General features: G+C 63.9%; 3 protein-coding genes across 3 annotated transcripts; 2 read left to right on the plus strand and 1 right to left on the minus strand.

The window, feature by feature from the left end:
- Window positions 1-258: 258 nt before the first annotated feature.
- On the plus strand, window positions 259-3,726 carry IL10RA (interleukin 10 receptor subunit alpha; the record flags this gene model as incomplete). Its single annotated transcript, XM_084221539.1, has 7 exons — window positions 259-322; window positions 1,086-1,206; window positions 1,294-1,472; window positions 1,707-1,873; window positions 2,183-2,333; window positions 2,454-2,578; window positions 2,699-3,726. The coding sequence occupies 7 exons, from the start codon at window positions 259-261 to the stop codon at window positions 3,614-3,616; spliced, it is 1,725 nt and encodes a 574-aa protein (XP_084077665.1). The 3' UTR covers window positions 3,617-3,726.
- Window positions 3,727-11,461: 7,735 nt separating this feature from the next.
- Window positions 11,462-18,069, plus strand: TMPRSS4 (transmembrane serine protease 4; the record flags this gene model as incomplete). Its single annotated transcript, XM_084221417.1, is given in 16 exon segments — window positions 11,462-11,595; window positions 11,773-11,992; window positions 14,502-14,532; window positions 14,614-14,727; window positions 14,858-15,010; window positions 15,097-15,226; window positions 15,852-15,953; window positions 16,040-16,080; window positions 16,478-16,637; window positions 16,754-16,920; window positions 17,124-17,219; window positions 17,325-17,464; window positions 17,595-17,771; window positions 17,774-17,815; window positions 17,817-17,924; window positions 17,926-18,069. Coding segments are annotated over 16 exon segments (1,959 nt in total).
- Window positions 18,070-20,510: 2,441 nt separating this feature from the next.
- Window positions 20,511-25,381, minus strand: LOC311162860 (sodium channel regulatory subunit beta-4-like; the record flags this gene model as incomplete). The annotated part of the gene is made up of 5 exons (XM_084221444.1): window positions 20,511-20,604; window positions 20,850-20,979; window positions 21,188-21,413; window positions 22,078-22,241; window positions 25,318-25,381. The coding sequence occupies 5 exons, from the start codon at window positions 25,379-25,381 to the stop codon at window positions 20,511-20,513; spliced, it is 678 nt and encodes a 225-aa protein (XP_084077570.1).
- Between the last annotated feature and the right edge of the window lie 1,661 nt (window positions 25,382-27,042).

Below are 27,042 nucleotides of genomic sequence, written 5' to 3' on the forward strand. Positions count from 1 at the left end.
GCACAGCCCAGCTTTGCCCAGAAAAGCCCCAGAAGTGTTCCTCTCAAGCTCTGTCGGAAAGCCCAGCCCAGGCTGAGGCTTTGGCTGGGGTGAGTGGGTGGACAGCGAGGAGAAGTGGAAGTGGCTGCTCGGTGACTTTCCTGACGCCTCCGAGACGTCACTGAGCCGGCCCCTGGGGGAAAAACGAGCGCTCGGCTCCCGCCGGGGCACAGCCCGGCCCCGCGCTCGCCCTGCTGCCTCGGAGGATGCTGAGCAGCCATGGTCCCCTCTGCCACCGCCCTGGCGCTCAGCCTGGCGCTGCTCCTTGCCTGCGCCGCGCACGGTGAGTCTCTCCTGCCGGCTTTCATCGCCCTGCTGGCCGGGGCTGAGCCTCGCAGCTCCGGGTGGGGTCCTTGGGATGGGGGATGAGGTTGGAGGCACAGCCCGGATGCCCTTGCTGGGTGCTCAGCCCTCAGATCAGCGCCTGGGAGCAGGGCATGGCCAGGGCTCCCTGCTCCCCGCTTCCCTTTCGCTGCTGGTTGGGAGCCCCAAGGCTCAGCGAGGGGCACCAGCCCGGCTTGTCCCCACCGGTGTCACCGTGAGGGGCCACGGTCACTGGGGACACAGCGCTGGGCTGGGCGTTTGCCAGCAAGCAGCAGCTGCCAGGGACACCTGCAAGGGAAAAGTGGCAGGAGTCATCAGAGGGGCTTTTCTGCCAGGTGACAACACAGAGATCAGGCAGGAGGTGTGAAAAGTCTGGTTTCACCCAGGCGGCAGATGAGCAAAACAGGAAAGCCGAGTCCAAACAGAGCTGGTGGCGAGCGGCAGGGGATGGGGGATGCAAATACAGCTCCTTTCCTGGGACTGAAAAGCACCAAGAAACCCCAGCTGGGCTGCCCAAAAAAGAAAGAGGAAGGAGAAGAGGGGGCTGAGCAAATCCTGGAGGCTGGAAAGAGAAATCTGAGCAAAGGCTCGCGCGTTTCGGGTGGTCAGCGCTGTCACGTCAGCCATCACGGGGGATGCTGCAGGAGCCTGTCCCAAGGCTGCTGGGGGCTGAGGCGGGGCAGGGCTGTGACGCCCCTCCTGAGCCCAGGTGTGCCCCACAGGTGAGGAGCTGGCCAGTCCCCGCTCCGTGCACATCACCACAGAGATGGGCTGGCAGCTGCTGCGGTGGGAGCCGGGGCACGGCTGCCCCAGCGACGCCCGCTACGACGTGGAGTACATCCCGTGAGTAAAGCGAGGGGGAGCGCGGGGTCCTGCCCTGCCCAGCGCCTGCTCCAGCGCTCTGCTCACCCCTGGCGCTTCTCCCCACAGCTACGGCTTAGGCATCCCCTGGACAGCCATCCCAGAGTGCAGCAACACCTCGGAGCACTCCTGTGACCTCACCCGCTACATCCCGGACCCGAAGCAGCGCTACCACGCGCGGGTCAGGGCCATGGCCGGGAACCTCAAATCCTCCTGGGAAAAATTCGGTGGCTTCTACCCTCAGCAAGGTGCCTTGGTCTCTGTCTCCAGCCTGTGCTGGAGCTGGGGGTGGTCAGGGTGCCAAGGGATGAATGGGAGCTGGGATATTTCCCTCCACACCTTCCTGGAGGGCAGGAGGGCTGCGCAGGGGGATGGGGCAGCCCGAGGGCGGGGGGACGGTCCCAGCTCAGCGCGATGCTGCAGGGGCTGAGCTGTGAACAGGAAACAGCCCTGACCTGCTGTTGTGACTGCTCTGCTTCCAGCTGGCCTGCGCCTGGCGGACCAGAGCCTCTCCGTGACGGGCAACTCCATCCAGGTGCGGCTGCAGCTGCTGCTCCAGGCCGGGAACATCAGCCTGGAGTACAGCGACTTCCAGAGGGAAATGACCCAATACCACGTGCACCTCAGGAGGACATGGGACAACCACACGGTGAGAGGAGTGGCTGTTCCCGTGCTGTCCCCATCTGTCCCACACGGTGCTGCTCAAGTGGAAAAAGAGATTGTTAAAGCAGCGCTGTCTGTAGGAGTAAATGCTGAGCTTTCTCACAGCCTCAGCGGCACAGGAAGGCTTCTCTGTGTGTTTTATGGCAGAGTTTTCCAGCTCTTGGGGGAATTTTGGATCTAGCTGCTGTCAGCATTATCACAACACCCTGGGGACATCCCCAGGGGACAGAGGAAGAGGAGGGAGGGAAGCAGGAGCTGGGGGCTCCCGGGTTCCAGCCTGTGCTGTTTGTTGCAGGTCACGGTGGTGAAGAACAGCAGCGAGTTCACCATCAGGGGGCTGTTCTGGCTGACAGAGTACTGCCTGAGCGTGGAGCCCAGCCTGGCCGACAGGCCCATTCCCACCATGCGCTCTGCTGAGCAGTGTGTCACCACCGGCCACAGGGACAGTAAGTGACACCCAGGGAGGGGGGAACCACGGGAGTGTGGGGGTCCATGCCAGGGCAGCCTCCGGGTGCTGTGTGCACTGAGGAATCCCCTCTCCCCCCTCACCTGGTCCTCTCCTGCAGGGAATGCAGAGCTCCTCCCGACCATCCTCAGCTCCTTCTTCATCATCCTGTCCTTGCTGTGCCTCCTGGGGGCTCTGCTGGCACAGACCTACATCAGGAAACCTGTGAGGACACCGTCTGCCCTGGTAAGGCAGGGACAGTGCCTTTGGGGCCAGAGCAGGGGTGCAGGCTCGGGGAGGGCTGGGAGAGGCAGGCACCAGCCAGGGATGAAGCACAGCTCACTCCCCTCTTCCTCTCCCTCCCAGAAGTCCTTCATGAAGCAGAGCTCGCTCTGGGTGGAGCACGAGCCCCCATCCTCGGGCAGCCTGGATGCAGACCCCATCCAGCAGCTCTTCCTGTGCCAGAAGGAGCCCCAGCTGGACAGCAGCCCTGACAGCAGCACCAGTGCAGCCCAGCCACCCCTGGAGCAGGGCTGGAAGCTCCCACCATGGCCCAAGGACCAGCTGGGGCCCACGGGGAGCAGAGACAGCAGCGGCACCAGCACCGACAGCGGCATCTGCCTGCACATCCCCTCCTCCTCCTCCTCCCTGAGCTGCTCCATGGGCCCCGAGCCCCAGGGCTACAGGCAGCAGCTGCCCACGGCTGAGGACAGTGGGGTGGGCTTGGAGAGACCCTTCCCTGCTGCTGGCTGCTCCTCTGGCAGCGGGAACACCAGCCCAGGGCTGGCCCCTGCCCCTGGCCAGGCAGAAGTGGAGTTCCGGGGGTACCTGCAGCAGTCCAAGGGCACCGTGGAGCCAGAGCAGGCCCCGGAGCAGGGAGAGCCCCTCCCGGGCTGTGCAGGGTCCGTGCAGGGCCTGGGCAGCCCCGACACCGTGCTGGACATGGAGTGCTCCGAGCTGGCTGTGCCCAAGGGGTATTTGAAGCAGTCCTCCCCCGAGCATCCCCTCACACAGCACCTCGCTCCCTGGGGAGCCCCTGCCTGCGACTTCTCCAGCCAGGTGGGGCCCCAAGCCCCCACTCTGCTGAGCTGGGCGGCCCCAGGTGCTCCATTGACCTCCAAAGCCAGCCCTGATCTGAAGACTCCCTTCGACCTGAACATCTTCAACAACACTGCCTTCCCAGAGCTGCTGCCCCTCGTGCCCGGCCTCAGCTCCAGCTGGATCCTGCTGCCCAGCCAGCCCCTGGGCCAGCTCAGGGGGCACAGCAAGGACAGCCGCCTGTGACCCGTCCCCTGGGGCCACCAGCCCTGCGCTCCGGCCCAACTACCTCGTCTGCCACTGGATAAGCTACTCCTGAGCCCTGAACGTCCACGGTGCCGGGCCCAGCCGTGGCCCAGCAGCACCAGCTCAGCCCCTGGTGGGGCTGCTTTGCCCCAGTGCTGCTGGGGGCAGCCCCCAGGGCACCCCTCCAGCCCCCCAGCTAACGGGACACAGGCACGGGCTGTGCTGGAGGGGCTCACACCGACCTCCTTGGGCCACCAAGGATACACTCCAGGGCACCTCTGCCTTGCCCAGCACGGGCTGCAGGGCCGCCCTCAGGGCCTGGGCTTGTTCTGGGCTTCCACTTCCCCCTGTTCTGGGCCAGCTGGGCTCCTCCTGCTGACGTCTCCGCTCCTGGTGCCATCCCAGCCTTTCACAACACAGAGACCGAGGGCAGAGGTCAGGCTGACATCAGCGCCCTGCTGCTGGCAGCACGGGCTCCTGCTCTGCCTGACCCCACATGGATGGACCAAGAGCCTTTCCTGACCCTACAGAGACCCTTCAGCCTCCAGCCCCTCTGGGAGAGCCCCAGGGCAGGATCTGGGATGCACCTACCGGCCCAGCATGACCCAGGGCAGTCCTACCCACACTATGGTCTGTGTTCTGCCACTCTCGGATACAGACACTATTTATTGCATTTCATTTGCAAATACAGAAAGGATGTGTTATTTATTTGGTCCATTTGTCTGTTTATCCTCTCCTAAGGCCAAGCTGAGCTTTCTGTTCCCAGGTTTGGACGTTCCCCATCAGCAAGAGGCAATGTGCCTTTGCCTCCCGTGGGGAGGAGCATTTCCACATCACAGCTGGGAAAAAGGAGAACCAAGCCAGCTCTCCAGGAGCTCCTCACACACCTGAGCTCCTGGGGAATTTGTGGGGGCAATCACCAGAGGGAAAATGAGCTGGGCTGCTCAGAGTGATCCCACGGAGATGGACATCCCGTGGGACATCCCCAGGGAAGGACAGGAGGACAAGTCAAACCCAGGGGTGGAGGAAAGACAAGAGTCAGGGCTCTGCTCAGCGATGTGGCGCTTGGTCATAGGTTGTGCTCGATGATCTCAGAGGTCCTTTCCAAACAAATTGGTTCTGTGATGCTGTGAACAGCTGTCATCAGAATGGAAACAGGATGAGCCCCAGCAGCTCCCCCTGGGTCACCCTCCAGGTCTCAGGGAAGTTTTTCCAAGAGTCACTCCATTTCCAGGAACCCTCACAGTGGGCAGTAAAACTGCTGGTGGAAACCCTCCTCGGGGACCGTGGTTTTCAGGTGAAGGGTTTTTGGGTTTCTTTTCAGCTTTTCCAGTGCAGGCAGGAGGAGGGGGCTGATCTTTGCTGTGTTTCCTTCTCTTGCATCTCACGTGGCACCGCTCACATGTGAGATCCACCCCTGCATCCATCCCACAGGGATGTGGAGGGCACTGGGAGCCTCCTCCTGCCCCTCCACTGGCCCCACCTCTTCTGCCTCTGTGTAGTTTGGGGCTTAGAGCTTTTTGCTTTCTTTTTATTTTTTTCAACTTCCTCTGGAAAGCGCAGTCATCAAAAGTGTAGCTTTTTTTTGCTGTTTTTCTTTTAAACGCCGCTGACGTCGGGCCCCACGGCCGGATCCTGCGTCATGCAGGGCTCTGCTGGGTCCTGCTGACCACGGAGGGCTCCCAGCCCCCGGGAGGTGGCATTTCCCCCTCCCCTGAGCAGTCAGAGGTCTCCTTTCAGCAAGGAGAAAGCCGCAGACCACACGGTTTGGTTTCGATAGCCGAGAGCACAGCCGGTTCCTCTGATTCCCTGGAAATCCCACTCTATCCTCACTGGTTTCCCTACACACACCCACGTGGCTCTCGTGAGTTTTTCTTTGTTTTTCTTCTGAGAGAAACTTGTGAAGAAATGGTCCCAAGGCCCCTCTCTGTGGCCACAGAATCTCCCCAGGGCTGTTCCTGTGCTCCAGGCACTTCCACAGCTGCTTGTTCTGCTGAGACTGAAGGCAACTGGCCCAAAAAATCCAGGAGGAAATCCCACAGGGACTTTCTGAGGTGTTTCCTTGCACTGGGAGTGTGAACCAGCTTCCATGTGGGTGCAGGTATTAGATGGAGGAGGAGGAGGTCTGAGGCAGATTTCCCATTTCCTCACGGTGTTTTCTGCAGCTGCACCAATGCAGTCACCCAGTTCTGGGGCTCCTCCTCAGCTGGTTCCCAAGGAACAGCCTGGTGCCAGGGCTCTGGCTGTGCAGGAGGCTGGGAGGTCTCTGAGCCGTGGGGAATGTGGCTCTTTTCTCCAGGATGTTGAGGATTCCTGGATAAAGCTGCATCCTATTCCTCCATCCCAAGCACCAGGGCTGGCCCCGGCACCTCCTGTGCACCTGTGGCTGCAGGGGGCCAGCAAGAGAACTGCAGGTGGAGGAGATGCCTGGGGAATTCGTGGAGTTTCTCTCTCTGGAGAAGTTCCAAACCCACCTGGGTGTGTTCCTGTGTCACCTGCTCCAGGTGACCTTGGGCACGGGGGGGTTGGACCCGATGGTCACCAGAGGTCCCTTCCAGCCCCAAGGATTCTGTGATCCTGGGAAGTTTTCTCAGCAACAGAAACTGCACCATTGCCAATTATGTTGAAATCCAACAAATTCAGGGGCTGTTTCTTACAGAAGTGAAAATGGAGGAATTCCCCTGGGCAGTTTTGGTTGCTTCTTCTGTTGGTGCTGGGCTGTGAGTAAGAGGCAGCGAGAGGAAGCTCTGCAGGAGCAGCTGGGCACCAGCCCCATCCCTCTGGCCACACGTCCCATGCCAGGGACAGCAGGAAAGGAAACAAACCAGAGCCTGCGTGGGGAGAAACCAAACCCAGAGCTCAGGGAAAGCCTCTGAACCCCAGAGCCACAGGCAGGACTTTTGCTGGAAGACCTGGGGACTGTCCTGAGGAAAGCTGTGATGCCCAGGGGCTGCCAGGCAGCACGGAGGCTTTGGGGCACAGCACTGCGGGGCAGGGGGGACAAGGGGATGTCCTTCCTACCTGCTCAGCAGCCCAGCTCTCCCCTCACGGCCTCTGGCTGTGGAAGGGCTCGTAGCCACTGCCCGAGGTGCCCAGCGAGCCGCTGATGCTGAAGGGTGGCACCAGCTCCAGTGCCACCGACCCCAAGCCACTGCAGGGAGAGCAGAGGGGTCACCAAGGTGCCCGTCCTCCTCCTGCCCCTGCCAGCAGCAGAACTGGCTGGGGAGGGGGGTGTGACACCTTGGCACTGGCTGCCAGCTCGGGTCCCCCCATGGTGTCACTCACCGCGAGTGGTAGAGGTTGAAGACAAAGTCAGGCCCTGGGGAGGCACGAGGAAGAGGAGGGAGAGGTGTCAGAGCCATGTGTTGCCGTGAACCCACCTTTGCTTTGCCGTGAGTGGCAGGGTGGGGACAGGCAGGACAAGCAGCAGGACAGCACCAGGACATCGCTGTGCGTCCCCCTCCTCACCTCAGAGTGCCCCCAGCTTGGCCCTGAGCCCCCTGCACCAGGGATTCCCGTTTCCCGTGTTTCCCTCACCCCAGGCCCTGCAGCCCGGTGCTCTGAGCCCCACTGCTCTGTTCCACATCCCCCTGTCCCCTGTCCTGCCCCCCTGTTCCCTACCCTGTCCCCTGCCCTGTCCCCTGTCCCCTGCCCTGTCCCCTGTCCCTGCCGTACTCACGGCGCTGGCAGTGGCCCCGCCGGTACCAGCGGATGAAGGTGTAGCCAAAACTGGCCAGGATCAGCAGGGCCAGCCCGATGCCCAAGACAACCCCGATCACCTTGACGGGCTCTTGTCCTGGAAAGCAGAGGGAGGAGGGGCTCTGCAGACTGAGCTCTGGGAGGCTGGCGGTCCCGACTGTCCCCTGCAGGGCACAGGACAGCCGGGAGCGGAGGTACAACCCCCCAGCATGTGCTGTCCCCACGGCGGGGGGAGACTGCAGGGCTGCCAGCACTGTGGCACAGCGATTTCTGCTGTCCCCAAAGCCCCGTGACGGAGACCACCGCTGTCCCCAGGTGAGCTGGCAGGTGGGAGGGTCACTGGGAGGGGAGGTGGCCACCCTGACCAAGCTGTATCCCTACTGCTGGTCCCGCTCACGCCCTCGTGGGGTGATGCTCCTTTCCGGGTGGCGCTGGAGCCATTCCTGGGCTGGCGGTTCCCTCTAGAGGATGCTTTTGTCAGGACGAGCAGCGGCTGCCGCCGGCGCCAGGCGGGGACGGGACACGGCCGGGGCTGTGCGGGACCTGTGCGGGCTCTGCGCCGCCCCATCCCTGCCCTCCGACAGCGGGGTCCGGCAAAATCCAGCACCGATCAACGCTCCCGGAGCTGTCAGGACGCCGAGGTGCCCGGCACAGCCACTGAGCATCGATTCCTGCGCGGACAGCTCTGCTGGGGCTGCGCCAGGGGGGCACCGGGGGTTTGGGCACTGCCCCGCAGCGCGGCCAGCGGAGGCACAGGGACCGGATTCCAGGCGGCACCGGGAGCGAGGAGACAGCGGAAAGCGATGACCTAAGAGCGGCTAAATTTAGGCAGATGCCAGCGGAGTGAGAACACTTCCCCTGTGGTCGCGGTGTTTACACAGCGAGCACGGTCCCAGCGCGTCCGGCAGCCCGCAGCACCCGCTCCACGTGGCGGGACGGACAAACAGCCGGGGGCCGCAGAGCGCCGGCCACAGCTCCCAGGGCTCGCGGGGGAGGAGCAGGACCTGCCCTGCCCTTCCTTTCCCTTCCAGCCCTCCCGGCAGGGCTCAGGACACGTGGGTCGCCAATGTTTCCGCTGGGGAGGGGGCGAGCGGCAGCCCCGGGACCCCCGAGAGGGCGAGGTCAGGGAGCCGCGGCAGCCGTGACTCACGGCAGGAGCCGCGGGGCCGGAGGAACGTGGTGCAACAGCCTCCCTGAATCAGCCGGCTGCCGAAACTGCCCCGTCCCCACGCCCACTGCCCGTGGGAGGGTGACGGCGGCGTGCCCGGGCCCTGCCCCGTGCCCTGCGTGGGAGGCGCCCCTGCCCTGGCACCCTCGGGAGAAGAGGTGCCCGCATCCCAGGGGATGGCTCTGAGCGGCACTGCTCGGGCACAGCCACCCAGCAGCGAGCCCCAGCCCACGGGGAGCCGGGAGGGAGGTCACCAAAGCGCTGCCCGTGCCATGAGCACCCCGCCTCTGTCCCCTGAGGGGGGCAAAGGCCACCCACTCACCTGTGCGGGGGTCCATGTCCTGTGCCCCGGGAGCTGCTCTCGGTTATCCCGGCCTGGAGCTGCTGCTGAGCCCTGTCTGTGCTGGAGCCTGGCACGTCCTGCCCGTCCCCTCCCTGGAGCGAGGCTGGGCACCAGTCCTGGCCCACTGGTCCAACTGGTTCGCAGGGAGAAAGCAGAGGAGCTGCAGCAGACACGACCAAGGGCACTTTGCCGTGCCCAGCCCGGCTGCGTGGGCACCTCTGCCCTCCTGCTGCTGCAAGAGGCTGAACTGGGAGTACTGGGAGCCCGAGGGGCAGGGACAGTCTGGACACAGGTGTGCCCAGCTCTGGCAAGGTGCCCCAGTGGCCGTGTTCTCTGATTGCCACCTCCCAGCAGCCAGGAAGGGGCAGAGGCCCACGCAGAACCCAGGCTGGGGGCCTCAGGCAGCACCCCAGGGGACAGGGAAGGACAGGGGTGACCCTCAGCAGCTGCCCCCAGTCAGACACATCCCAGAATGAGGCACTTACAGCTCTACTTGATCATCTCCTCAAAGTCCCAAACCAGAGTGTCACTTGGGAATCAGCTCCTGTTTGCAGAAAGAGGGAAAACCTCCTGTGGCTGCAGGGAAAAGTGACCAACAGCTGTGACCCCTAGCAGCTGGAAACCGGGCACATCTCCCTGCTTGGTGCTGCTGTGCCAGGCACAGCCTCCGACCCTGCGTGCCCCCCATCAGGGGCACGGGGTGGTCAGGGCAGGAGCCGAGCCCTGAGCAGCCCTGCCCAGGTGAGCACTCGGTGATGCCCGGGGGACGCAGAGCGCGGAGGGCACAGCGGGAACTGCAGCCCCCAGCGGCTGGGATGTCTCCTTGCCTTGGAGGACGGGGTGGGGGGTGTGTCCGTGCGGCTCAGGGGCGGTCACTCAGAGCCCTGGGGCCTTGGAGAGGACAGGGATGGGATGGGATGGGATGAGGGTGTGTCCGTGCGGCTCAGGGATGGTCACTCAGAGCCCTGGGGCCTTGGAGAGGACACGGATGGGATGAGGGCGTGTCCGTGCGGCTCAGGGATGGTCACTCAGAGCCCTGGACCGGCCCGGCCTGACCTCTGCCCGACCCCAGCGGAGCCAGACGCCCGGGAGCCTGTGCCATGCCCGGCTCCGGGAGCACGGAAGGGTGACAGAGGCACTCCAGGAAGCAAAGCCCCCGGGGCTTTGGGGCAGTGACACAGCACCTGCAAACCTGAGCTGCGGCCTCAGAGTCCGCGGGTCCCCAAGCGAGGACTGTCTGTTCCCGCTGTGCCACCGCTCCCGGGCTGCTCTCCCTTCCACGGCAGCAGTGCTGGCACCGGGATGCTCTGGGGAGGCTGCCAGGACCTGCCAGGTGCACCAGGGACCCAAGGCCTGCCCAGCTCCCACTGCTGCAGCCCGTGAAACATTTTTCAAGCTGAAATCCGCCACAGCAGCACAGGACCCTACATCCCTGGCTGCACCCTACATCCCACATCCCCTCGGCACCGCAGGGACCACGAGGGCTGAGGTGCCCACACCCCCCAAGGGGGCTGGATCCTCAGTGTGAGCGTGCAGAGGGTGCCCCTTGCCTGCAGAGCCACGGCTGCATCCCTGGCCGGGCTGTGGGAGCAGGCAGGATCCCTGCTGGCAGGGCTGAGCTGGCACAGCTCCCTGAGGAGCTGCAGGTCGTGGGTGCTCTGCAGTGTCCCGCTGGCAGCAGCAGGGCCGTTGGGAAAGCTGCATTTCCACGGGAGAAGGGGGTAATTAGCTGCATTTCCACAGGAGAATGGGGTAATTAGCTGCTCGGCACATCCTGCGCACCCAGCACCTCCAGCATGAGTGTGCAGAGGGCAGCTAGCAGCCCCCCCCACCCCAGCCCGCTCCCTGGGCCACCCTCACCCCCTCGGGCGCTGCCTCCCGCACTCCCCAACCTCCCTCCCGTCCTGCCAGGCTAAGGCAAACGGCTCCATCCCAGAGGGATTGGTTATTCCTGGGGAATCACAGATCCAAGACCCTCAGCCATCCGGGATCACCCCATGGTGCCCCCCTTGCAGCCTGGGGTGACCTCCCATGGGCACCCCTCTGCCTTCCCTTTAATTCCCCCAGCCCTGCCAGCCGTGACCCGGCCCTGGCGGGGACACAGAGCCCGAGTGACCCAGAGCACAAACTCTCCTCCTTTCCTCCTCCACCTACTCGAACCTCGCTTTGACAACAACCCAGCGCAACGCGGAAGAGCCGGCGAAGAGCGGGATGGCCGTGGATCCTCTTATCATCAGGAGGAGCAGGAAAAATCAGTCCGTTCCCTTCTGATAAGCTATTTGGTGACAGCAGCCCCGCAGGTGAGTCACCTGCGGTGCAGATGCTCGGGAGATTACCGCAGGTGATGGTGCTGCTGATAGACCGGTGTTGTATTACAATACAAACCAGAATTCCTGTTTCACAACTCCCCTTGTGGGTTTTAAGGAGGGCCGGGGCGGTCCTGCCCCAGTGAGAGCGCGGCGTGGGCACAGAGCGCAGGGCACAGGCTGCGGGAGCATCGCGGGCCGGCTCCAGGGCAGCCGCAGCCTCCCCGTGCCCCGCACCGGGGACTTCTGCCGGGTTTCGCGGGCGGCAGGACCCCGCCGGAGCTCGATGGACATGGTGAGTCTCTGGGAGTGCTGCCCCCAGCCCCGGGATGGGCACCAGCCCCCGCACACCCCGTGCCCAGAGCCGTGCTCAGAGGATGGGGCAGCCCAGAGCCAAGGAGCTGCTGCTCCCCAGCAGCCAAGGAAGGGCTTCCCCTGCTCCTCACCTGGGCACGGAGCTGGGGTGCCAAGGAAGGGTTTCTCCTGCTCCTCACCTGGGCATGGAGCTTGGGTGCCAAGGAAGGGTTTCCCCTGCTCCTCACAACCCTCTGTGGCTGGGCACGGAGCTTGGGTCGTGTGTCCCCCCGCCCCAGCTCTTGCTCCCACATTTCTGGGGTTGCCTTTCCCTCTCCCGGCCCAGGCAGCAGACAAGCAAGGCAGTGCCCCCCATGCCAAGGGGAACAGGACTTCCTGAAGGGTCTGATCCCACTCCTGGGCACGGCCTGGGGGAGAGCCAGGCTGGCACGCAGTCCCTCGCTGGGAGGGAGCACTTCCCCAAGAGGGCACACGGGTATGACCAGGCTCGCCAGGCACTGCAACCCTCCAGCAGCAGCGGCACGGCGGGACATCAGCCCTGCAGGGTGGGGAGCTGGCTCTGCAGTGTCTGCACACACCCACGGGGTAAATCCCCCAGCCAAGGAGTCACCCTCGGAATCGGATCGCCCTGCAGAGCTCGGCTGGGCGAGGGAACACCCTGGCTGCTCCCGAGGGAGGGACAGAGCCCTCAGCACAGCCAGCATGGATCCCTGCTCCAAGGGGGGACGAGGCTCTGCAGAACTCCACAGCTCCTGGGCTGGCACTGGCACAGCTGGAGCCTGGGATGGCCACGGTGCCGTGGAGTGCTCCAGAAGAACGCAGCGAGGGAGCTCAATTAGTTACGGTAGCATGGAGCTCTGCAGGAAATCATGTGCCTCCACTCCTGCCCTGGCTTTGGATTTAACCAGTGCAGCTCCTGCTCGTGGTGGGGCTTGACAGGAGTCACGGAGAGACAGCCCCAAGCTCTGAATCCCTTTGAAACAGAAGAGGTTCATGGACTGAAGAAAATGCAAAAAAAAAACAACCCAAAAGCCCAGCAATCACCCATCCCATCTGCATCCACACCAGACCTGGTGTCCTGGAAAGGATCCCAGCAGTGGATGAGGGGATGGGGACAGCCCTGGGCAGTGGATGAGGTGATGGGGACAGCTCTGGGCAGTGTGGGGACAGAGGGGCAGCTGTGCTGCTGCAGTGGGGCCTGCAGGATCCATCCCAACCCAGGCCCATTCCCACAGGGAACCGTTAGGATCCCATTATCCAGGAGGTGCCTGGCCAGGCCCCGGTGACACAGGAGGTCAGCATGAGGCAGGGCCAGCCCCACGTGCCCTGGGCTGGCAGATGTTGGGGCAGCATTACAAAACTCCCTGGCCTCTGGGAGCTCTTCCCTTCTCCTCAGAGAAGTGCTCAGGAAGGGCAGCGAGATGGGAGATGCAGGACCCAGGCTCCTTTTCCCACCCTGCCCTCCTGCTCCCAGCAGCTCCCAGCCACCAGGGAACAGGTTCTGCACCCCAGGAGCTGAGCTTAGCCCATCCAGGGCTGGGGAATTTGGCACAAGCTGCCCACACTGGGCACGGGTGCCAGCTGAGCCTGGCTTTGGGAGGAAGGCTGCCGGCACTTCCTCAAGGAGCTGGGGCACGGCCACATGGTGCCAGGCAGGACCCAGTCCTCCCCTGCACAGGTCACTGCTTGTTCCCAAAGCCAGCAGCCCCAGCCACGCTGCAGGGACACAACAGGGAGGCAACAGCTCACAAAGCCAGCCTGCCTTTGTGAGCCAGCCCAGGGATAATGGCTTGGCAGTCGCGTAAAATCCTGCTGGAAGGGTGTGTGTGCATGGCTGAACGTGCCCTGGCACAGGGACCTGGGCAGGGAGGACTCCCCTCCCCTCTGGCCTTGGCACACAGCCCCCTTCAGCTGTGCCCATCCCCAGTGCCCCACACTGCTCTGCCAAGCCTCTGAGCCCGGGATGGCACAGGGACCTCTGCTCTCCCCCGGTGTGACAAACGCCATCATCTCCAGACTGCGCTGCTCTTGGAGCTCAGCCCTTGGAGCAAAGGCTCCCAAACCCTCCCGGATCGTGCACCTGGATCTGTGGGTTCATCACAGCGGGTTTAACCCTCCTTACCTCTGCTCATGCAAAAACCTTGTCTTACCTGTGGGGGCTGAGTCCAGGAGCAGCAGCAAAAGAGAAGAGCTCGCTGGGGCTGGCAGGGAGCAGGCTCAGTGCAGCAGGAACACCTTTCCAGACGGCTGCTCTGTGGCACGGCGCAACCACGCCTGGAAAACACGGACCAGACAGCGACGGTGCCCACCTGAACCTCCCGAGGGGGCTCTGGGCTCACAGCACCTGCCCACCCATGGTCCGGGGTTTCTCGTACAAGGAGCTGTTACAGGAGGACCATTCCGAGATAACTCTGAGCAGCTCAAGCGGATCGATGCCTGAGTCATCCCCACTCCAGCCCCGGCTGTGTTTACCCCGTCTCTTAGCAGCGGCACAGCCCTCGCTCCCTCCCCGCCCTGGGAGCGCAGGTTCCCCTGGCTCGGGCTGGTTCCTCCGGTGCTCCCGCAGCCCGGCAGGGATCACCCGGGCTGTGCCACCCCGCTTCTGACCCTGCTGGAGCCACAACCCCCCGTCGTGACATGCCCTGCGCCGCAGCCCCGCAGGCGTGTGTATTTTGACTCAGGGTGTCTCTGCACACCAGAAAACGCCTCTTGCGCAACACCCGTGACTTTTTAAGCCTCAGGTGTGTTAATGACAGGAACTCGGTGCCACTGAGAGCCAGTTACTGGAACTGTACAGGTGGTGTCTGTGGGAACAAGGCAGCAGGTGACCCTGGGTGACCCAGAGCTGGGTGTTGTCACCACAGGACAAGCCACCCCATTCCCAGCAGCTCTAAAGTCAACTCAGGTGAAGGTTGGGGCAGTGTCCCTGCTCATTGTTGCTGCCCTTCCTGCGCTGTGAGCTCACCACGGGGCCAACCACCCTGGCCACAGCTGCCCTACCTTCCAGCTGCTTTCTGAGTTTCAGCTCATGACTGGTTTCCTCTCTGGTTGCAGGACCCGGCCTCGGAGCGGCTCAACGGCAGAGGTAACAGCACTGGGAGCCGGGGGACATGAGAGGTGCCAGGCTGAGCCTGGCCATGCAGGGCCACGCTCCTCTGTGTTGCAGGTCCCTTCACGAGACCCAAGTCCTCCAGGTCATCAGAATCCTTCAAACGGGTCGGGATCCTCGTCCTGGCCGTGGTGCTCACCCTGGCCTGCCTGGTCGCCATCGGGTTCCTGGGTACAGCTCCTGATCTCTGCCCCCCCTTCCCCATGGCCACGGCTCAGTCAGCACAGACCCAGCTCCCTGCTGAGCCCCCCGAGCCTGCCCACGAGCTGGAGCTCGGCACTGAGCCCCCCTCTCCCTCCAGTGAAGATTTACCTGGACCACCACTACCTGTTCTGCAAGCAGCCCCTGAAGCTGGTGTCGCTGAAGCAGGTGTGTGACGGGCACGTGGACTGTCTGCAGGGCGAGGACGAGGCCAACTGTCCCCAGTGGGTCCCCGAGGGGCCACCAGCCGGGGGTGAGTGCAGGACACCCCGCCACAGCTCGGGGGGCTGGGCTGCTGCGGCCACCCCGTGCCAAAGCTGACTTTGTGTCTGCCTCCAGCCCGCGTTTCCAAAGACAGATCCATCCTGCAGGTGCTCCAGAGCCACACGGGGACCTGGTCCTGTGTGTGCCACGACCACTTCACCCCGGCGCTGGCCAGAGCTGCCTGTGAGCAGATGGGCTACAGCAGGTACCTGGCTGCTTGCCCTGCTACACCTTCCCTCTTCCTTAAAAGCTCTTCTGGAGTGGGCTCTGCTGGTTTGTGAAGCACTCAGAGCTCTGCACTAATGGTTTCAGTCCATCCCCAGCATGCAGAGCACTCTGTGGGGACCCAGGAGCTGGCTTGGAGCCCTGGCAGCCTCCCATGAGAGCAGAGTGCTGAGAGCAGAGACAGAAGCTCTGTCACAGCCCACGGGCACCCTGCCCTGCTGCTGCTCTGCCTCCATGCCCCCTACCTGCAGCCCTGCCCTGCCCAGAGCAGCCCAGGGTGCCAACACAGCTCACCTGGGGAGAGAGGCTCAGGGCCCTGCACTGCCCTTTTAAGATGGGTTCTGGTGTTTGAGCCACTGTAGGAGCCCAGACTGAGTCAAATTTCAGGTCCCAAATGCAGCAGCAAGGAGCCCCCTGAGCTCTCCCAGAGCCACCTGCTCACTCCTCTGCAGAGCAGGGAATTCTCTCCCCTCCCTGTTCCTGGGCCCTCCAGGGCTGTGGCATCCCCACTTTGGCAGCCCTGTCCCACAGAAGCCCCTTTTCCCTATGGGATCCAGTGCCTGTGCTCCCCCACACCTGAAGCCCTGTCCCACCGTGTCTTCCAGCACCCCAACTTTCCAGGGCGTGGAGGTGAGCGCGGGGCAGCCTCTGCCTCCCCGCGAGGTCGTGCTGAGCAACGGGAGCCTGCAGGTGCTCGAGCCAGGCAGGTGAGTGGGGACGGGGTGGGCCCCAAGCAGGAGCCTCTGGTGCCCGGCAGAGGAGCCAAACCCAGCTCTCTTCCTTCTTCCTGCAGGAAATGTCTCTCGGGGTTGGTTGTGTCACTCTTTTGTTCCAGTAAGTACCACGATGGTGCCTGGGCCTTGTGGGCACCGGGGCCTCTCTCCTGGCACGGCCCCGTGGGAGTGTGGCTCCATCCCAAGCCCATCCCACAATGTTTGCACGAGGAAAGATGGATTTAATTACTGCTCACCTCGTTAAGCCAGCACAAACCTCCCAGCAATGAAGCCCCTAAGGGAGGCTTACCCAGCTCCCTGCATGGGTTTACCTATACCTGCAAATTACCCTGATTAAAGTAATTATCTCGGGGGGCTGGAGCAGGCAGGGGGTGGCTGGACCCCTTCCAGCAAGCCTGGGGACGAGGGGTGACAGCAGTGCTGTGGGGATGAAGCACCCTGGCTCTCCCTGGGAGCCTCAGCTTGCCGTGTCCCCCGTGTCCCCGTGTCCCCCACAGACTGCGGGCAGAGCGTGCGGACCCCGCGGGTGCTGGGGGGCAGCCCGGCCGCCATCGAGGCGTGGCCCTGGCAGGTCAGCCTGCAGTACAGGAAGGAGCACATCTGCGGGGGCAGCATCATCGGGCCCGGCTGGGTGCTGACGGCCGCGCACTGCTTCAAGTGAGTGGGCACCGCCCGCCGGCTCGGAGCGGCTCCGCGGAGCCTCCCGTCATTAGCGGCTCGCACGGGGCTGTCCCCGCGGGGGGACAGGCGGTGGCAGCGCTGTCTGTGCACAGGAACAACCCCATCATCCAGAGCTGGCTTGTGAAGGCCGGCTCCGACCTGCTGTCGGGCGCTGCCACCATCGCCGTGGAGAAGGTGTTCCTGGCGGAGGTGACACCCGCGTCCCCCAAGGACAACGACATCGCCCTGGTGAAGCTGCGCTCCCCCGTGCACTACTCAGGTGGGCCTGGCAAAGCCCTGCCTGGGGCGGGAGTCACAAGTGTCCCCTGCTGGCACTGAGCATTGGGCTGGGGTGGCGATGCCCGGCGTGGCAGCGTTCCGTGGCACCGAGCGCCGGAGCAGGGAGGGGGGTCCCCAGCTGGTGTCTGTCCCCAGCCAGTCTGGGCCCCTTCCCTGGGAGCCCCCCTCACATCTCCTTTCCAGACAGCACCAAGCCCATCTGCCTGCCCTACTTTGACGAGGAGCTGGTGCCGGGCACCCCTCTGTGGGTGATCGGCTGGGGCTACACAGAGGAGCACGGTGAGTGGCACAGCCTGGGGCTGGCAGGGACAAGGCAGAGCCCCAGCCCTGCCGGCAGGAGCAGAGGGGCCCGAGGGTCCCTCTGAGAGGCCGCGTGTCACCCAGGGAAGCTGTCGGAGCGCCTGCAGCAGGCCGAGGTGGAGCTCATCGATGAGCAGAGCTGCAACCTGGCCGCCTACCACGGCGATGTCACCGACAGGATGCTGTGTGCCGGCCTGCCCCAGGGAGGCGTGGACACCTGCCAGGTGTGGGGCTGGGCTGGGCACGGGGCTGGGCAGCTCTGTGCCCATCCGTGCCGCGGCTCCTGAGAGGGAAGGGCTGCTCTGGGCACGGCTGTCGCTCTGCGGGGCCATCCTGAGGGTCTGTCCTTGCCAGGGGGACAGCGGCGGGCCCCTCCTGTACGCGGGAGGGCACTGGCAGGTCGTGGGCATCGTCAGCTGGGGCCAGGGCTGCGGCACCCCCAGCACACCCGGCGTCTACACCAGTGTCCGTGCCTACCTGGACTGGATCTACGCCGTGCGCAGGGTCAGTGCCGTCCTGCAGCTCCCTTCGGCTGCGCTGCCCCCCGAAGGACACTTTCTGCTGCTTTCCTCTTGCTTCTGGCCGCCCCTTCAGAGCTTTCAAAGCCTTCTGTGCCTCTCTCTCCTCACAGTCAGAGCTCTGAGACCTGCCGGAACAGGTCGCTCCTCGCCCCGAGCCTCCCTTCCCATCCCTCTGCCCTTGCTCTGGCAGCAACAGGGCCATGGATCTCCAGGCACTGAAGGTGAGCAGAGGCTCCCGAAGCCTCGCTGGCAGCTGTGATTTAGGGGGCCAGAGCCCAGCCAAGGAGGCAAAGGGTGACTCGGAGTAGCAGCCACTGATCCCATGGAAGGAATCTCACTGGCCCAAGTTCCCTTCCGGAGGAAGATTAATTTATTGCCCTGTGCTGACCCTGCTGTGGCAGGATGGCTCCTGGGGGGCCAAGCTGCCGTCAGCTCACTCCTGTTGTACAGAGAGAAATGATGTTTGTGCCCTACAGCCTCCCCCTATTCCCATTAAAGGAAAGGATTTGTTTTTTCACTCGGCCTCCCGAGCCTTCGTCCTGCTTCCTCACAGGGTTATTTTTACTCAGCCACCCCCCAGACCTAAACAAACACCCACAGCAACCCCAAACACCGGCGAGTTTCTCTAGTAAACGTAAACTTTATTTCATTCAAGGCAAAGCTAGCTAAACCTCTACAGTGCAAAGATGTGCTGTAAGTCATCACACAGCCCGGCGCACGCCCCCCACCCCCCGTGCTCACCCGCAGCTTCCTCCCACGCAGCTTCACCTGTGCTTGGACACGCACGTGTCTGTGGCAGCACACACCCCCAGGGTGCCTCTGCAGCCCCCCCAGGGCCCCAGTGACAGCAGGGACCCCGCTGGAGCTGGCACAAGCCCCCGGGGCAGCCTGCTCCCCCGGAGCACCCGTGCCTTGGGTTACACGGGGTGACATTCCCCAAAGTGCTTTTGTGGCCGTTTCCCACCGAGCCAGAGGAGTAATCCATGCATAGTGCAGCATTGCATATCCGGCGGGAAGTGGAGCTGCGTCCACGCGCCGGCTAAAAAAGGCCAACAGGTTAGGACAGCTAAAAATAGTCTTTAAAAAACTCCCTTCCTCGCCTCGCTGTCCTCCCCCGCGGGAGGGCTCCTCCAAGGGCGGGCTGGGGTCTCTCGGGGTGACTGGGAGGTCTCGGGCTCCTCCCGGGCTCGCACAGGTGGCGCTGCCGTGTCACAACACCTGGCACGGGGCACCTTCCGCCCCGGGCTGTGGCAGGGCCGGGCAGGGCACCCCACCCCTCCTCAGAGGTGGCTCCGACTGTCCCCAGCGTACAGGTGGGGACACTGAAGCGCAGATTGGCCTGAGGGTCCCACAGACCCTCGGAGGGAAGATCAGGACCCTGACTCCCACTTGCCTGTCTTATCAACAGCCAAGGGACCTGCCTGGGGCCAGGTGCCAGTACCTGTCCCCTGCCCCTGCTCCAGTGGGTGCCCCCGGGCCCAGCCTGGGGTGAGCAGCCCCCTGTGCACCAGCATCTCCAGAGAAAGTAGCACCCAGCCTTTCCTTGTCCCCTTGGCCACCAAATCCTCACCTACTCCCACTCCAGCACCTCTGCCAGGGCACAAGCCCCCAGAGCAAGCCATGGCTCAGCTGTGAATCCCAATTTACTGTGGGGACAGGGGAGCTGCCTGTCCTGCAGCATCACTGTCAGACACCCACAAATTGGAGAAATAGGGAACAAATCACTTTTTAAAGGAAATTGTCAACCTCAGATGTAGCTCGCTCACTTTGTGTCTCACATCCTGTGAGTCCACTCAGCCCTCACCCCTCACCATCATAGCCAAGGAAACCTCACACCCACCCCGTGAGGTAGAGCAGTATTTTTGTCCCCATTTTACAGATGGGGAAACTGAGGCATGGAGAGGCAGAGCAACTTGCCCAGGGTTGCCCAGCGGGCCGGTGGCACAGCCCTGGCCCGGCTCCCCTGGCCTGGGCTCGGCTGTGCTCCCTCCCTGCCACGGGGAAAGGGAAACGCAATTGGCTGCTTCTCCCTGAATCTCCTACAAAAACATCCACGTAACGAGCTCAGCCTTGGCACCAGCATCAAAAGCATCGCTGCTCCGAGTGCCGAGCTCCAGAGAGAGGGGAGGGGGCAGCACCAAGCCGGGGAGCGCTCCCGGGATGGCTGCCTGGGGAGAAGCCCCCCTGTCCCCAGGGACGGCCCTGGGACACGGCCACATCCCCAGCCCTGCTGTGGGAGGCACCGAGGCACAGCCAGGGGCCTGTCGCTGATTTGGTTCTCCAGTGTGCTTATCACAGCCCTGCTTCCTCCCGCGCCACGCCACCTGCACGGCCGGCTCTGAGCATCCTCGCCCTGCTCCAGAAACCTTCTGGATGCAGCAGCAGCTCCCAGCCACCTCGGCTCAGCACCGCCAGCACCCAGCAGACCCCCGGTGCTCAGCACCGGGCCCCAGGCACGGCACCCACCCGGCCCCTGCCCCTGCCCTGCCCGGCACCCTCTTGCCTGTGCTCAGAGCGGAGCCGGCGGCTCCCTCCGCCCCAGCAGCCTCCCAGTCCGAGTCCGCGAGAAGCTCCCAGTCCCCCCGGCAGCCGCAGCCTTGTCGGAGAAGCAGTGCAGGTTGCAGGCACGTGTGTAATAGAAACATGTCTCAAGCGCTGGCAGTTCGGAAAGAAAACAAAAGGGGAAGGCTCGTCCCGTGCCCGGGCTCCCGCGGCGGGGCGAGGCGGGCGCGGGGCGCCGCTGCTTCGTTCATGCCTTTGGTGGTGCTTTTTGTTCCGCCTTGGAGCCGGCCAGGCCGTTCTCGGTGTTGTCGTTCCCTGACGAGCTCACCAGACACTCCTTCCTGCTCGGGGAGAGCGCACGGGCAGCCGAGAGCCCCCCGGGCCCGGCCCCGAGAGCCCACCGAGCCTTTCCCCGAGAGCCCCCCGAGCCCGGCCCCGAGAGCCCCCCGAGCCTTTCCCCGAGAGCCCCCGAGCCCGGCCTGGACAGCCCCCCGAACCCGGCCCCGAGAGCCCCCGAGCCCCTCCCTGAGAGCCCCCCGGGCCCGGCCCGCTCACCCCGACCCCACGGCAGCGCCCCCGCACTCACTTCCCGTCCTGCGTCTTCTTGATGATGAACAGCACCACCCTCTTGATGAGCATGAAGAGGATGAGGAGGCCGATGAGCCCCCCCACCACGCCCACGATGATGAGTGTCACAGTGTTGTCTGTCTCCACCACTGTGGGAAAGAAGGTGCTGAGGGGGCTCGGGAGGAGAGCGGGGAGCTCCCAGCTGCACATCCCGTCCCCAAAACCCACAACCTCCTCCCCACGAGGCTTCCGGGGGTGCCAACCACCTCTGTGCACCACCACAACAGCGACTCGAGGGGCCTGTCACGGTGTGTGGGCATTTCCACCAGCCCAGGGCCGCCCCTGGCCAGCACTCACTCTTATGGACCACGGTGAGGATGATGGTGGCGTTGTGCTGGGCATTCCTCTCCTTGGGGTTCTTGACGTGGCAGGTGTACTTGCCAGCATCGCTGAACTCCACGCCGTTCAGCACGATGGAGATGTTGTTCTCCTTCTTGGTGGTGGAGCCGACAAACTCCACCCGTGGGTTGTGCCAGATGAGGGTGGGCTCCGTGGTCTTGGTCTTTATCTTGCCGTGGTAAATCTGCAGGGGCAGGGGAGCAGGATCAGCTGCGTGAGGGAAAGGCTCACGCTCTCCTGATGGTGCCCAGACTCAGCTCTGCCCACACAGACACCCCCACCAAATGTCCCATTGCACCCCACTAAAGCAGGGATGGACGTGGAGAGGAACGTGATGCACATCCTGCTGGGGAGCAGCAGATCCGACCTGCCCTGAAGAAATGGAACAGACCATGCAAAAAATGGGAGATCCCCAGAGAAAGTGAGCTCCTTTGCTGGCCAGAGCTGCTCCAAACCAGCCCTCCTGCTGAGGAATTGAGGAATCAAATATTGCCAGCAGGAATAAAATCTATACAGAACCCCTCATATTTCAAAGCAAGCGAAAAAGGAGGAAATGAACCATATTTTGCCCTAAGTGCAGATTTGCACCTGGACAGCCAGTTTATGAAAACAAATGAGCCTGTGGGCAGCAGCGAATCTAGAACAGCTTTGTGCCGAAAGCACGATGTTCTGGGGTATTTGAGTCACCCCTTGGCACAGCCTTGTCCCCCCCAGAGCTGGTGACACGAGGAGAAGGACATCCTGCACGGGGAGAAAGGGAACTGTGAGAACTGCGGTGCCGAGCTGCGCTGGGGAAGCACAACAGGACCTGCCAGGAAAGCAGAGGCAGAGCCCGGAGAGCCACCCACCAGCTCTGTCGTGTTGAAATACCATTTGAAGACCAGGTCCTGGAAGCCTATGCAGGTGCTGAAGGTGCAGGGCAGCAGGACATTGGAGTTATTCAGAGCCGTCACCGTGTTGGTCTTCCCCACCGACACCTCCAGGGCGAAGGCGATGGCCAAGATGTGCAAACCTGGCAGGGAGAGGGGAGCAGAGAGTGAGGCCAAGGCTTTGTCACCCCTCGCCCCCTTTGGCACACCAGGCTGCCACGGCAGGAGCACAGGTGCCTGCCCCCAGCCCTAGAGGGGCTCGGTGACAGAGGGGACCCGCAGGGACTGGGGCTGGGTCACCCGCGGAGACAGCGCGGGTTCAAAGGGAGCCAGAATATCCCCACGAAGAAAGCGTGCAAATGAGAGCCCTGATTTGCATGTTATCCACAGGCCTCCAGCTGGACCTTAAAGGGGGAGAAAAAAGCCAAGGCGAAGCAGAGCTCTGTTCTTCCGGCGGGAGCTGGAGCAGCAATTAGCGTGGCTGTCCTGGCCGCCTGCCACCCGCTCGCCCTCCCGCTGCCCTGCCCTGCCCTCGGGAGCAGCCCCCTCACGCCCGGCAGAGAGAGCTCCCTCCGGAGCTGCCAGATGACCTTCAGACTGCAGGAGGCAGCTCTCCTGCTCCTCCTCAGCTCCCCCCGAGCAGGCAGAGAGGAGCAGGGAGAGAGGAGCAGGTAGGAGCCCAGCTGCAGCTGAGCTCTCCTGGGGTGCGGGGACTGGCACTGCACTGGGCTGGGCCACCGCTGTCCTGCCAGATTCTTTCTGGGAGCACAGGGATGCTCTGGTCCTGGCCAGAGGAGCAGCCCCGCTCCCCATCCCCATCCCAGCACCGCCCCGTTCTGTTTGCGTGGCATGGCTGAGACGTGACACGGCCCAACAAAGCACTGTCCTCCCCTTTCCCAGACCTCAGCCAGCCCTGCAGAGCTTTCCCTGGGCACAAAATCCAGGGGACACAGCTTTTCCCAGGGCGGCAAGGCGACCCCCGGCTGCCCCAACACCTTAACTCGGACACGCTGCCCTCGGTCGGGATTCGCCTCTCTCTGCAGCCGCCTCAGCTGCTGATTTATTCTCCCCCACACAAGCCGGTGCTAACAACTCCCCAGGCACGTCGCAGCCGGAGCCAAGCCCGAGAGCCCTGCATCCTGGGCTCCGGGCCCTGCTGCAGTGCTGCATTGCAAGCACTGCAGGCAGGAGTTATTTAACTTTACACAGAAGCACTCCTCATTCTGCTGGAGAGGCCGGAGCTAACGGCAGGGAGTGGTTCTCGGCACATGGAATCTCCTGCAGCTGTCAGGCTCCTCGAGCAGCTCTGGAGTGCTACAGAGGGGACTTCACAGGCAGGAGTATCCCAGGGGACAGGAGTTGTTCCCCTGGAGCAGGAGTTGGCAGAGGGATGCCTGGCTCTGCAGGTACCTCTGAGCCTGCAGCGTGCTGCAAGCAGACACTCGCAGGAAAGACGATTCCTTGCAGCTTGCAATACTTTAAAACCTGTCTGCCACCCTTAGAATGTAATCTGAATTGAATGTGTGGGGTAAATCGAGGCTGACCTTGCTCCTGTCATGCTGCGCTCTCAGGAAGACAAAACTGATATGTTACCACTAAATAAAGCACCGAGGAAAACACGCTGGGGGAGCTCTGACTGACCCTGCCACACACCAGCTCTCAGCGCTGCTTTTCCAAACCCTCCCAAAGCTGCTGCACTTTGCACCACCGGACCCCCAACCTTCAGGGCCGCTCCCCTGGGGCCTCCAGGCTCCCTCCCATGCCTGCAGGCACCAGCATTTCCTAGGGAAGCAGGGAGCGGCCATTCCTGCTGCCGCCAGAGCCTTGGCTGCCTGCAGAGGGAGAGCCCCCCACAGCGAGGGGGCTCTGTGCTCACCCCGGACTGCCGTCTGTGGGAATGCTGCTCGAGAAAAACTTTCACTGCCCATAAAAGTCATCATGACATCCTGGCGCAGGCAGCAAGCCATGCCTGGCAGGCTGGCCGGGCTCCTCTCCAGCGGGCTTCAAAGAGAGGAGCTCCCTGCCCAGCTGGAGCCAGGCGCGGTGTGCTCCGGGACAGGACACACGGCCCTCACCTCGCCCTGGCAGGGAAGGTGCTCCGGCTCCGGGCGGCAGCCAGGGGCCCGCCGCCACTCCCTGCGGAGCACGGCATCCCCGAAGCCTACGGAGAGACCCGCCCTGCGCTCCCCTGCCCACCGCCCTCTCCAGCTCCCAGCCCACCTGAGCGACTTGTGGCGCCCTGTTCCCACCTCCACGCCCTGCACCCCAGACCCCTGAGCGGTCTCAAGCATCTCCGAGTCTTTCCTACCACCCCAGTGCCAGCTCAGGTGCTGGCACCCAAATCTTGCGGGGGGTCAGGTACTTACGTGCTTTTTTGTGTCTCCAGCATCCTTTAACTTAAGAACTTTGCCCTCTAAAACGCCTCCCACGGGGGTGCCCCAGCAGCAAGCGCTGCACAGCCAGCCCTCGGTTCCGGGCTGACGCGAGGATGACCCGCGGGAGCAGGAGTGCAGCGGGGGCGTGAGGCTGATGCAGGTGGCTGGAGCCTGCCCCAGGTGTGCAGCGGGGAGGGAACGGCTCCCAGCCCCTCCCTGCACCCTGTGGCGGGGGATCTCGGGCATCCCCGGCCACAGGGCCGGGCATCATGCTCCAAGCAGCGGCCCTGCGGCGAGGGTCGGTCCCCGCGCCGGGGACAAGCACATGCGGATGGTCGTTGTACCAAACGAACCGTAAGACAATGACCTGTCGGCGGGCGTGCTGGCGCTGAAGCAGTGCACGGCCTCCCCGCGGCCATCCCCCGGTCCCGGGCAGGCAGGCAGCGCGGTCCCCGCCGGCTGGGGGGCTCAGGAGCGGGGCAAAGCGGGGTGCAGCCGCAGTGCTCGCAGGAGAAGCGCTGGCCACGGGAGCGCCGGTGCGGGCAGGGCAGGGGCTGGAGCCGGGACTTCGGAGCTGGGGCTCGGCTGCGAAGTCACCTTGGCCAAGTGACTTATCCCCGGCGCTCCGGACCGTCCGTCTGCAGAGCGGAGAGCGGCGTTAGCGCCCGCGAGCGGCATCCCCGGGCGCGGCGGGCGGAGCGCAGGGGATGGGTGCGGAGCGGGGACCCCCGCCTCGGGCTGCCGCGGCTCCCCGGGGCAGGGTCCCCGCCGGCGAGCCGGGGTGGGGGGACACAGGACGCGGGCGGTACCCGGAGGGGTCCCCGCAGCCCTCGGCGCCCCTTACCCAGGAGCGCGGCCAGCAGGCGCGGCGCGGCGCGGCGGCGAGCGGCGGGCGAGCCCGGGGCCATGGCTGCGGAGCGGGGCGGCGCGGAGCGGAGCGGTCCCTGCTGCCCGCAGCGCCCGGCTCTGGCCGCCCCCGCGGAGGGCGAGCGGCGCCGGGCGGGGCCGCGCCGGGCGGGGCTGCGCTGAGCCCTCCTCCGCGCTCCTCCGCGCTCCTCCGCATCCCCCCGCGCATCCCCCCGCGCACCCGCCCGCCCGGGGGTCGGGAAGCGCTCCCTGGACACCGGGGCAGTGACGGTGCCCCTGGGCTCGGCACTGATGAAGCCTCATCCCGAATCCGGGGAGCAGTTTTGGGCCCCTCGAAAGAAGGACATTGAGGTGCTGGAGTGTGTCCAGAGAAGGGGCTGGAAAACCAGCCGGATGAGGAGAGGCCGAGGGAGCTGGGGGGTTTAAACTGGAGAAAAAGAGGCTAGAGTGGACCTTCTCGCTCTCGTCAATTCCCTGACAGGAGGGTGGAGCCAGGTGGGGGTCGGGCTTTTCTTCCAGGTAACAAATGACAGGACAAAAGGAAAGGTCCTCAAGCTGTGCCAGAGGAGGTTTAGGTTGGATTTTAGGGAAGATTTCTTCGCTGAAAAGGTTGTCCAGCCCTATCACAGACTGCCAAGGGCAGTGGTGGAGTCACCAACCCTGGAAGAGTTCAAAAACCATATGGCTGTGCCACCTGGGGACATGGTTTAGTGATGGCCTTGGCAGTTCTGGGGTAATAGTTGGGCTTGATCTTAGAGGTTTTTTCCAGCCCCAGTGATTCTGTGGTGGCCTGGAAACACCGGGCTGGTGTTGCCCTGGGCCACCTCGGGAAGAGGCCAAAGTGCCACTAAGGCGGGTAGCTTCCCAGGACAACAAAACAGGGCAAGGCTGGGGCTCAGCTCTCCTTCGGGGCACCTCGGCAGTGTGTCCCTGCCTGTGTCCCTGAGACAGACAGCAGACACAGGTGGGAAGCAAAGCCGGACCCCGATGGCTGCAGAGGGACCCGCCCGGCGCCAAAGGGAACATTCAGAACTCATTTTTCTCCCCGTGATCTTGTTCCGGGATAATTGGCTGCACAAAAGTTCCCATCTCAGCCACCTTTTCTCGCATCCATTAGGCCGCGGGGCTCTCCTAATGGAAGCCCTGGGGCGTGGTGCGGGCAGGCAGAGCCTCACCTCCGTGCCCAGGTCCATTAGCCAGCGAGCCCCGCGCCCGGAGCAGCGTTTGCGGGAGGTGTCGCGTCCCAAAACAGCCGCGGACGGGAAGGGGAGGAGGCGCCGCCGCCCTCCTGGAGCAGGAACGGCGCTGAATTTTCTCTGGGCTGCAGTGACGCAGGGCACACGTCCTGGCAAAGCTCGCCCCAAGGGCCAGGCAAGGCCTCCCCGAACTGGACTGATTGGGCTTTGGGTGTGAGAGCAGCTCACCTGCAGGGATGCTGCCTGCAGGTCCCAGGTGCCACAGCCTGTCACATTCAGGGCCCCTTAGGGCTCCCCACCTCCAGCCAGCCCCCTCTGCAGCACGAAGCGGCAGGGAGGAGGGAAAGCAGGAGGCTTTGCAGGGCACGGGGACATCCCAGGGGAGCCTGAGAGGATGCCAGCAGCGCCTGTGGGTTGAGGCGTTAGGGCTGCAGAACTGGCAAGAGAGGCAGGAAAAATACCGGCGGAGCGGGCAGGGCAGCGCTGGCAGCCGGCGCTGCGGGAGC

The sequence above is a fragment of the Fringilla coelebs genome (genome assembly GCF_963513975.1).
Source record: "Fringilla coelebs genome assembly, chromosome: 25".
In the NCBI taxonomy this organism is placed as follows: Eukaryota; Metazoa; Chordata; class Aves; order Passeriformes; family Fringillidae; genus Fringilla; species Fringilla coelebs.